This window comes from Mangifera indica, chromosome 14 (assembly GCF_011075055.1).
Source record: "Mangifera indica cultivar Alphonso chromosome 14, CATAS_Mindica_2.1, whole genome shotgun sequence".
In the NCBI taxonomy this organism is placed as follows: domain Eukaryota; kingdom Viridiplantae; phylum Streptophyta; class Magnoliopsida; order Sapindales; family Anacardiaceae; genus Mangifera; species Mangifera indica.
In genome coordinates, this window is record NC_058150.1 from 3,293,975 (window position 1) to 3,304,929 (window position 10,955).

Sequence of the window (10,955 nt, forward strand, 5' to 3'; positions counted from 1 at the left end):
TTTCTTTAGATCTCCTCATAATGATACATGAATCTACCTTTATTTTTTTTCTAGACTTAACAAATATGTACGCATGCATGTGTACAAATCCGAATCACCTTCATTATCTTTAAAAACAAATTAAACAATGTATCATCTTAAAGCTTTCATTAATCAATAAAACTATGTATATATATTTTTTACACATAATTTGAATACATGGATAATATGTTATTATATGATTTAATGATTTTAAATTAAAGATAAAATAACATTCAATCATATGATAACATATTATCTGTATATTCAAATTATATAGCAAAAATATGTACACATAAGCGAACAATATATAACCACTCATGCAATCTCTCTTATTTCTTGTCATTTGACAATTCCATGGCATCCCAAGATCATCTAGAAAATTAACACAGCCCCACTCACCATCTCTATGCATCGATTATACTTTGAGTGAAATTTTTTTAATTATATCAAAGTGTTAATCTATATTTAATTTAATGATTGGCGGGTCAGAAAGTATATATTAAAACAATACTCTTATACATTCCTTAGGCTTACTTCAAATTATATATTGTGAACCCTAAGGGTCGTTGAGAAAAGTTAGAGAAGAAATAGATAATTAATTAAGGAGGAATAAGTCAAATATTTATAGAGAAGCATGGCCGTAATGATTGAGCAGTCTATTATTGGTTGTTAAATACATATAATCATGTATGTAGCCCCAACTTATAGAATCCATTGAACATATGTAATATGAATAGAATATAATGTCACATTTTAAACTCAATGCCTCAATAGAGCAATCAATCAATAAAATAAATTATGCAAAGGTAGGAACCACTAAGTGCTTTTTTATGGTGCGGCTTTAATTAGTTGCTTTAGCTGCCTGTGGTATATTTTGTACCTAATTGAAAGCATTGAATTATAAATTCTATAGTGGGCCAGTCTGATTTATGCAATTAATTCTACTTCAGTCTTTCATCTCACACAGGCCACAAGCTTCGTTTCTCAATTGTTGAACATGGGCACTTGAGCTTCCCAGCCAGAAATGAAAAGGAGCTTTTCTCAGTCCAGGATTTTACTTGTGGGCAGTCCTTGTGTCATTGGGTTGGGCCATCAGCCCATTCTTTGTCGAGATTCAGGTCTAACAGAAGTGGAATAAAAAATATTAGGAGGGACGACCGTTCATGTATAGCTTTATATTTCACGTACAAGTCAGCAAGAAAGGAGGGAAAACTTACTCCTTATGATTTGAAGGGGATTGGGAAGCCTGCTTTTGGAACTAATAAACTAATAGAATGCATTTTATACACTACTTTGGATGAATTTCTACGGCGATACGATAAAGTAATCTCGGATGGTTTTTCGTTTCACAGAGGAAGGAGGGTTCAACACAGAAGATGGACTCTTCAAAGAAGCTTCAGGGGTTTTCTCAAAGGTTTCTTCCAAATCAGATGATGACAACTTTCTCTTCTTAGCATCCGGAGTACCAACTATAGGTATATTCATAGGATTGGAAGAATTAGTTTGGTTCACTACTTCATCTGAAGAATTTGAATTATCAGGACCCTTTGCTGAATCTGCCAATTCACCATTTATCAAAAGTTTTCTGCATTCTGCACTCGGAATTGCTGTTACTCTCCTTCGAATGGAAGATGGAGATCTTTTGCTCGAACAAGAATTGTTCTGTATGTTCCATAACCGAACCTGACGATATTTTGAAGAAATTGAAATGTATTAAACATAGGGCAGATGCAAACAAACCACCTGGCTAGCAGTTAAAGGGACATATGTTGTAATCTATAAGAAAAATTTAATCTTACTGTGAAATCATCTGAAGAAGTTGCCATCTTCCCAGTCTCAAATGGACACCTGCAAAAGAAGTTGAGGAAATATGATTAAGATGCCTGAGGGGACTAACAGTAGCAGAATAATATCATCCAGAAAATAACTGAACATTATACCAATCTACAGCTGTGACTTCTCCATCATGACTTTTCAGCATGACTGTATCTAATTGAGGTTTATTCACCTGGTTTAAAATTACAAATATAAGTTAGAAACTTTAAAAGACAGAATTAACAAAAGTTAAAGATTACTATAACTAAACTCTACCGGCCATATGTACGCGTTTCCATCGCTAGAGCCACTGAGTATGTGTGCTGCATCAGGACTAATTGCCGCCTGTGATGGCATAAATAAATCAGACACTGGATGGGACAAATCTAAATATGGAATAATTGGCAATCAGAGCTATGAAAAGTAAGAGTAGCAAGTTTGAGTGATAAGACAATGCATACCTTAACATAGAATGATCCTATTTGACATCCAGAGAAGCATTTTATAGGACCCTTTTCAAGCTGAAGTACATTGTACAAATATATTCTGACAAGAGGAAGAAAATAGCATTTAAGTCAGATATTCAACTTCAGAAAATTTGTATTTTCTTCTTATTAAGTGCATGTATATTGTATAAAGTCGGTTCTGCATCTTCTATGCTGTTACTTTTTGTTAGTGGGATGGCATGCTAGATACGTGGGAGTCGGCACAAACTGAGATTTTAGTTTTGCCTTCAACCGAATTAACAATTTCTATTGTGCTATAGTGTGGTCATCAGTAACAATTTAAAAAGAATATGCTCATCAGAATGCAAAATACCTATTGTCCATGCATGAAGCTGTAAGGAACACTCCGTTTAAGTCTTGAGAAAGGCTAGAAATACCATGTGATCTTTTATCCTGAAATCAAAAACAAAAAAGATAATAAGCATCTCAATTCTGAAATATGAATAGGTGATGATTAAATATTCTGTTCAAGCGCAAACAAACCTTTAAATCTGATGACTCAGGATAAGGACATGCCTGAGTAACTTGAGATTTAAGATTTCTTGTATCCCAGAATTTTACAACACTAAGAAGAAGGAATTATCAGTAAGCTAAAAAAAGAATGACACCACCTTTAGGGAAATTCAAAAGTAATTCAGAAAAAGGTGGATACTTATCACAAACCTGTTCACTGCGGCAGCAGTTGCAATGGACACCTCATCTTTCAGACAAAGAACTGATGTAATGCTCATGGAAGCAGCCTAAAAGAACTGAACAATCACCAAGAGCACCACAAATTTGACTGAAATGAAAATTTAGCACTAAACTTACCTTGCCACGCCTAACCCTTTTTGCCTGAGACGTAAGATGAGCTCCGTTTACCACAGTAGATGAGCTGGATATAGTAAAAAAATAATAGCATTGAAGTGAGTGAGAGTGACTCACAAACGTCTTAAAATAAAGGGAAAAAATTTTGCTAGGATCACAAGCGTCAATCACTTGCCCATGTGAGATAAAAGACGTAAAAATAACTTACGCTAAGCGAAATTCCCCACTTCTTTTGGAACTAGTACTGCATCTCAAGTCCCATAGAGCAAAGGACCCATCTCTTGAACCAGAGACTACAATATCTGTTGAACAATGACAATTTAATTAGAAAGAAACAAAAAATTGATAGATAGTGTCTGGATGAAAAGAAGTACTAAGAAAACCTACAACCCACCAGAATTTGTTGGATGAGAGCACAAAGATTTTACGCTCCCTGTGTGTCCCATCAACACTCCAATACATTTCTTTTCTTGTGCATCCCATACCTTTATCTGCAAAATTGCCACATGAAGAATTTATTATTCTAAATCTAACCTCACGATTTTAAGCCCTAAAAATTTTAGTTTCATTTTCCTATTCAATATCTCAGCTTTACGTAGTGAATTGTGTTACAAATTTTATCTACTTGAAACCTAATTGTTTTGAATAGCGGCTCAAAGAAATGATTCGTTTGTAGAGAACGAACATAGATCAACGAGACATACTTATAACATAGTTTCAATTAAATTTATCCTGAAAAGTACAACTTCTGTTTAGCCATCAAGTTATCAAAAGCTCTTCACATGGATAAACCAGGCGTAAACTAATGATGAGCTAAATTTTAAAAGATAATTCAGCTACCTCAATCAAAGTTTCAAAGACAGAAAAGCTAAAAGAAACCATCTCTCTTTTTCTTTTTAAGCATTATCACTTACCGTTTGATCACCTGAAGCTGTCAGAATGTTTTTGTCTTCCTGAAAGAAATTCCATTGTATAAATAATGTTAGCATATCAATGAAAACTTAACATGTCAACCTTCTAATTTATAAACACAAGCTGCCGTTTAGTCATGTGTGACTATAAAGTTTAGCCAATGATTACACAAATAAACCTTAACTTGTTCTGTCAACATTTTCACAGACATGAACTTAATGATACAAAATGACAACTCATTGGAATACATTAAGATAACAGGCTTTAATATATTTACCACCAAAACAATTCAGTCACATTTGTTAAAGTTTCGATCAGCTGCATGCTAGTAATATAACTGGAACGGGTAGCACTCTTTGCTACCTAAACTCTAAACAATTTGAATGAAATTCGTTATAGAACAAGACCGTACCTTGATCCACTGTAAATCAAAAATTGCATTTTGATGTGCAACCCAGTCAATAATTCTGGCTTTCTCTGCCCAAAATGCATCAAATTAGTAACTAAAATCCAAATACAAACTGTCAAATGTAATTCATCATCATTTAAAAATTAACAAAAACCCTGAAATTGGCTTTATGAGCAAACCTGCATTCTCTTGATGACATGCAAAAGAAGAAAATTTCCTTCGAGAATCAAACAAGCTCACATAACCATCCTCATCAGACACTGCAAATATATGAGAGTTTCTACTTGTCTGCAAAAATTAGGGTTTTCTTTTAATTGAAGGAGAACATACAACTACAATATAGGAACAAACATGAAGCACATTACAAATTCATGGTTATCGTTACGAAAAATTCTCTAGTATAAAATCTTCCTGGAAATTAATAAACATTTTGAAACCTAACGCATTACCTTGCAAAATGAAACTGCCAACGGAGGGTCTCTTCGCCGCCGTGGTCAACGGCCAGAGCTCCAATTTCTGCAAAATCTAACGCCGCGCGACCAAAATATGATCTCTTTGTGACTGAAATCAGGAAAAAAACTCAATACATAATAATATAATTATGTAAATGAAATTAATGTGTATAAGGAGCTGGAGAGAGAAGGACCTTTAAATCCGTTGAGCTCTCTGGATCTGATATCTTGGAAGAAAGATTGAGATCTGGAAGTCTCCATTTTGAAGTTAATCAGTGAATCCAGAGAAGAGAAACTAACTGAGATTTGGAAAATTTTGTTTTCTGCAACATTGAAATGTTTTTACTTTTTATTGCTTTCAAATTCGCGCCACGGCAATGGTTTTGAGCGGGACGGCGAACTCAAACCCCTTTTGGCGGTTCTCTAATATGTTTTAATTTTTTTTTTTTTTTTAATCATCTCCCTGGTTTTTGGTATAATACTAAGAAATACCGCATAGTTATGAAAATCTCTATGACCTCCCCAGTATTTAATCGGCACACTTAAAAATAATATTATATGTAAATAATATATATAAATTTATTTATAAATAATAATATATTATTATATAATTAGATATTATTTTTTAATTTTAAATCATATGATAAAATAATATTATAATATATATAATTTTATTAATTTTTTATTCTGAAATTTTTTAATCATTTAATAATAATAAAAATATTAAAATATTTAATTTTGTAAAAAAATAGATATAAAGCCAAATATTATAAAGTTACGAGAAAAAAAAAGTTAAATTTTTTTTTTTTGAAAACTCACGTGCATTACAATTTTTTCTTTGGCTTGTGAATTTGAACTTTGAAGTCATTCAGATTAATTATCAGTGAAATTCTTTCGATGGATTCTGAATTACACATATTATCGGGTAATTTAATCTAAATGACTTCAAATCTCAAAATTGTTTTCGACTTCTTCTTCCGATGCAAAAGAACCGCTGGATGAGTTGAACCGGACCGGTTTGCAGGAAACAAAAATCGAATAGCATACGGACAGAAGCAACGTTTTTCAAATTTCAACTGTAAGAGTAGAGATTTCACCTGTAAGTAACTCTTTGAATTTTAATAATTTATCAATCTGCAACCAAGTGTTTTAATCTGATTTCAGTTTCATTTCAGTGTTCTCTCATATTCTATTTTCGTATACGTTTGTTTAATCTATCTGGTTTTCAACTCACTTGCACTAAAATTTTTTCTTTGGTCTGTGAATTTGAAGTCATTCAGATTAATTTACCAGTGAATTTCTTTGGATGAATTCCTGAATTATACCTATTTTAGTGATAATTCATTCGCAATTGGTTCATTAGGTGATGATGCTTGTAGGAATTATCATAGCTGTGTTTTGGGATTAGCCGAAGTATTTTAAGTACAAAATAATTATGTATGCAAAGAACTTACTTATGGGTGTTTTTTTTTAAAGCCCTTGCTTATAGTTTCGTAGAAAGAGATATTGAATTTGTGGTGGTATCTTTAGGAAGAGAAATACTATGATTATAATTTCTTGTTTTATTTTGACTTTTGCAGTAAATTATCATGGCTGGGTTGGAGGAGTTGAAAAAGAAGCTTACACCTTTATTTGATGCTGACAAGGGTTTTTCAGCTGCATCAGCGCCTGATCTAACTGATTCTTACATGGTAAGTCTCTCTAATACAAACTGGTTACACTAATAGAGTTATTTTTTTGATTAATTATTGTTTATGTGTAGCTTTCAGAAGGTGGGACTGTCAATTTATTAAGTAGATCGTATGGAATGTACAACATCAATCAGCTTGGATTGCAAAAATGCTCGTCTTGTCTTGTGGAGGAATCCTCAGACCATAGCGAAAAGACATATCGTTGTGCCTCCCATGAGATGAGAATTTTTGGATCCATTGGTAGTGGTGCAAGCAGTGTTGTTCAGAGAGCCATCCACATTCCCACACACAAAATAATTGCATTGAAGAAAATTAACATCTTTGAAAAGGTGAGCTTATTTTCATATTTCTAATATTTTTTCCACAATTTTATTCTATCAGACAGAACCTAGATTGGTTGACATATGATTCATATTGTTGAGGAAATGTTAGAGTAGTATACTATAGAAAAGACAATTATTTCGGGCCCCTTCTCCATCCTTTTGAAACTCTATGACTGAAGACAATGGTAAATTATTTGGTATGCTGAGAAAGTAATTCTTTATTAGTCCATTGACTGATGTCTTCAGGGGCTCATGTCTTGCTTCGAATGAAGAGGCATTATATGACTTTTTAATTGTATCTAGAATCATGTTTGCCTACTCTGCATCAGTATTTGACTGAAATCTGTTTCCATGGCAAAGTTTAGAATCTTGAGCTGTGTGTTTGCCACCTGTGCTGAACAGTAATGCAGGCCAACTAAGTAGGCCTGGTTATGAACAAGAGTTACGTTATAGACATGGAATAGTTAGATGTATCACCCAGTTAATATGTTGAATTTTATGCATATTCCTTTTTTTTTTTTAACAGGAGAAAAGGCAACAGATTCTTGCTGAGATAAGGACATTATGTGAGGCCCCTTGTTTTGAGGGTCTTGTGGAATTCCACGGAGCATTTTATGTGCCAGACTCAGGGCAAATAAACATAGCTTTGGAATACATGGATGGAGGATCACTGGCTGATATCTTACGAGTGCAGAAAAGTATACCAGAACCAGTTCTTTCGTCTATGTTTCAAAAGCTTCTGCAGGTAAGATGTCATGCTCTTTTGGTTTAGTTTTTCTCTTTACAGAAGGTAGAATTTTATCAATACATACTGCATATCTTTAAACTTAGTTTGCCTTTTTGGCCTTTCTGAATCTTCAAGGGTCTAAGCTACTTGCATGGTGTCCGACATCTAGTTCACAGAGATATCAAGCCAGCAAATCTGCTCGTAAATCTCAAGGGGGAACCAAAAATTACAGATTTTGGCATAAGTGCTGGGCTAGATAATTCTGTGGCAATGGTTAGTGATAAAGACTAGTTGTGATTTTATTTATTATTGCGTGCTGTATTTTGCTGTGGTTGTTACTTTAGATTGTTTGCAGTTACTTTAGAGTTACTCTGGGGCATAGATATCCACCATGAATCTTAAAGTTACTGCTAACGTGTCTCAAATGTCATATATTAGTGTGCTACCTTTGTTGGAACTGTTACATACATGTCACCTGAGAGAATTCGTAATGAGGGGTATTCTTATCCTGCTGATATCTGGAGCCTTGGTCTTGCTCTCTTTGAATGTGGCACTGGAGAATTTCCATATACTTCTGATGAGGGACCTGTCAATCTGATGCTGCAGGTGATCATTTTTATAGTCTATGTTGATTTGAATTTTTTTTTTTCTGTGTACTTTACTGACATACTTTATGTCTCTTGTATTTGTGAAATGCTCGTTTTTATGGAAGATATTGGATGATCCGTCACCATCACCACCAAAACAGGAGTTTTCACCTGAGTTTTGTTCATTTATAGATGCTTGCCTGCAGAAGGATGCAGATGCCAGACCAACAGCAGAGCAGGTAAAACCATGGACAGGATAGACCATATAATAGACAAACTGAAAGTATTTTCAGGCATCCTCTTATGCCACTTTAAGAAGATAGGCTAAGGTCAATTTAAAGGTATATTTGCTCCTAAAGATTTGAAAATAAGTAGATTTAGTGATTTTAAACCACCTCGTTTGTTCATCTGTCAAACACTGCAAACAGATTTATTGCATAGCATTTGTTTGATCAAACATCTGGCAACCATATTTGATGATGAGTTTATTACTCATTTACATGATTTGGTGCTGGGAAAAGCTGAGGCCGTGGGCAATACCTAATTACCATGTGAGAAGATCATCAAGGATAACTTTAGGATAACAAACTATCAAAGAAAGACTATAGACAAAAAACTAAAGTTCTATACATGAGGACTATTTCCAAGAGCCAGTTGATGTAATTTCAGAATCTTAACATTTCCTGATCTTGATCAGTTTGGACTTGTTCCACGTATCAGCCGATGCAGTTTCTTTGAATACTCCCTTTAATTTGATGGCTCAGTTTCATCCTTTCCTAAACATATTTTGGAAAGAAAGTCTCCTGCCTATGCAGTAAAAAATAATGGGATGAGTTCTTCATTACTCTGTGCATAATCATTGCTTGTTGATTTGTATTTCAAGGTTTGCATACTTAATTAAAGGAAGTCGTGGAAGTTCATTCTTGATATGGTTTTGTTGGCATAACCTACTGCAGCTTCTTCAACACCCATTTATCACAAAGCATGAGCATGCTGGTGTGGACTTAGCAGCATTTGTCCAAGATGTATTTGATCCAACACAAAGGATGAAAGATTCGGCAGATGTGAGTAAATGGCATTTCTAAACATGTTTATTGGATGTATATATACTGGCACTTGAAGTTGTGAGTGATCATGTGTTGATCTTTTCAATGTATACTGATATTCTACTTGCTTTGATCAGATGTTGGCAATACACTATTACTTACTTTTTGATGGAACAGACGAACTTTGGAAGCATGCAAAGACCTGTATAGGGAAGATTCAACTTTAAGGTACTGTACTGTATGATAACATTTTCTTGTTCACCGATTTGTTTTTTACTGTTTTCACAAACTGATTGGTTATTATGGGGAGAGAGTTTCCTTTTGTATCCAGTTATACATACCATTTCACTCAAGATATGACTGAGAATCAAGGACATCATGATTTTGTCCAGTAAATATTAAATTGAATAATCAAGGACATTTCACTAAAATTTTGGTTATTTCTGCTAAGACATTTTGTTTTTCTTCCTAGATTCTCTGGGAAGCAATTTGTTGGACCAAATGATATCTTTGGGCGTTTATCGGACATCCGGAGCACATTAGCAGGAGACTGGCCTCCGGAGAGATTAATACATGTTGTGGAAAAACTTCAATGTCGTGCTCATGGTCAAGGGGGAGTTGCAATTCGGGTCACAGGATCATTTATCACTGGGAATCAATTCCTTATATGTGGAGATGGCGTACAAGTAGAGGGCTTGCCAAATTTTAAAGATCTTTCAATCGATATTCCTAGTGAACGAATGGGTACATTCCAGGAGCAGTTTATCATGGAACCAGGCAATGCCATTGGACGATATGTCATAGCTAAACAAGAGCTCTATATCACCCAGTCAAATAATTGATGATGAGAAATATCCTAAAGGTTCCCTGTTCAACCCCCTTCACAACTTTTATAACTCAGAAATTTTCTTACCCGTGCACATGGAATCTCTTCTGTTAACAAATTTAGTCATAACAATGTTGCGGCAGCTTCATTCCAAAACTTTTTGGCACCGGTCTCCATATTTCCACTCTGTAAATCTTCTAATATTATCAATTCATCAGTCTATGTTGTTCAACTATAACATATTGTTTTGTGATTACAGAGAGTTTGTTTGAGCTATAGGTGTACTGATTAGTGATTACAAGACATTTATATGGTAAGATTATCTTTGCACCTACAATTCTATGTATAATTATAATATGTTCTTTTTTTTTTTCCCTCAAACTTACCTTTATGTGAACAATCTATGCATCAAAATCTTTTGCTTCTTGTGATTACAGATCTACATCAAAGCAAACCAGCAAAGGGTCTCAGCAAGTAGAGATCATTGCTGTCACATTCGACTCGATTAGTAGTCGAGATAGTTAAAATTGAAATTCTTATTCTTTAGAATAATTGAAGAATTTTCATTTGTAATGAAATTAGAAAATAATCTGAAAAAATAGTGAATCAATCGTAAAAATTAAGTCAAGAAAAACCCATTTTAGTTTCATGATCGATTAATGAACATTCACAGGGTATATTTGCCAATGGACAGGCAATGGCTGTAAAGATGAATCGCATTGGTAGCTAAGTTCAAGGTTTTGAGAATCTTTTAACAAATGATGATATATGTTATCTTTTCACCTAAGTTATTAAATTGTATTATATATAGATCGATATGATTTAACGCAAAA

General features: G+C 34.0%; 2 protein-coding genes across 2 annotated transcripts; one reads left to right on the plus strand and one right to left on the minus strand.

Moving 5' to 3' along the window:
* Positions 1-620: 620 nt before the first annotated feature.
* LOC123196775 (denticleless protein homolog) lies at positions 621-5,267 on the minus strand. Its single transcript, XM_044610896.1, is given in 17 exon segments — positions 621-1,704; positions 1,821-1,869; positions 1,962-2,029; positions 2,113-2,181; positions 2,298-2,382; positions 2,656-2,735; positions 2,826-2,907; positions 3,006-3,082; positions 3,153-3,216; positions 3,358-3,451; positions 3,544-3,640; positions 4,064-4,102; positions 4,474-4,538; positions 4,650-4,758; positions 4,920-4,954; positions 4,957-5,031; positions 5,117-5,267. Coding segments are annotated over 17 exon segments (1,533 nt in total). The 5' UTR covers positions 5,184-5,267; the 3' UTR covers positions 621-1,326.
* A 610-nt stretch (positions 5,268-5,877) lies between these two features.
* On the plus strand, positions 5,878-10,503 carry LOC123196768 (mitogen-activated protein kinase kinase 3-like). The gene is given in 11 exon segments (XM_044610886.1): positions 5,878-6,021; positions 6,503-6,613; positions 6,685-6,942; positions 7,463-7,681; positions 7,799-7,936; positions 8,102-8,269; positions 8,376-8,489; positions 9,207-9,314; positions 9,434-9,494; positions 9,497-9,524; positions 9,769-10,503. Coding segments are annotated over 10 exon segments (1,566 nt in total). The 5' UTR covers positions 5,878-6,021; positions 6,503-6,511; the 3' UTR covers positions 10,139-10,503.
* Positions 10,504-10,955: the final 452 nt, after the last annotated feature.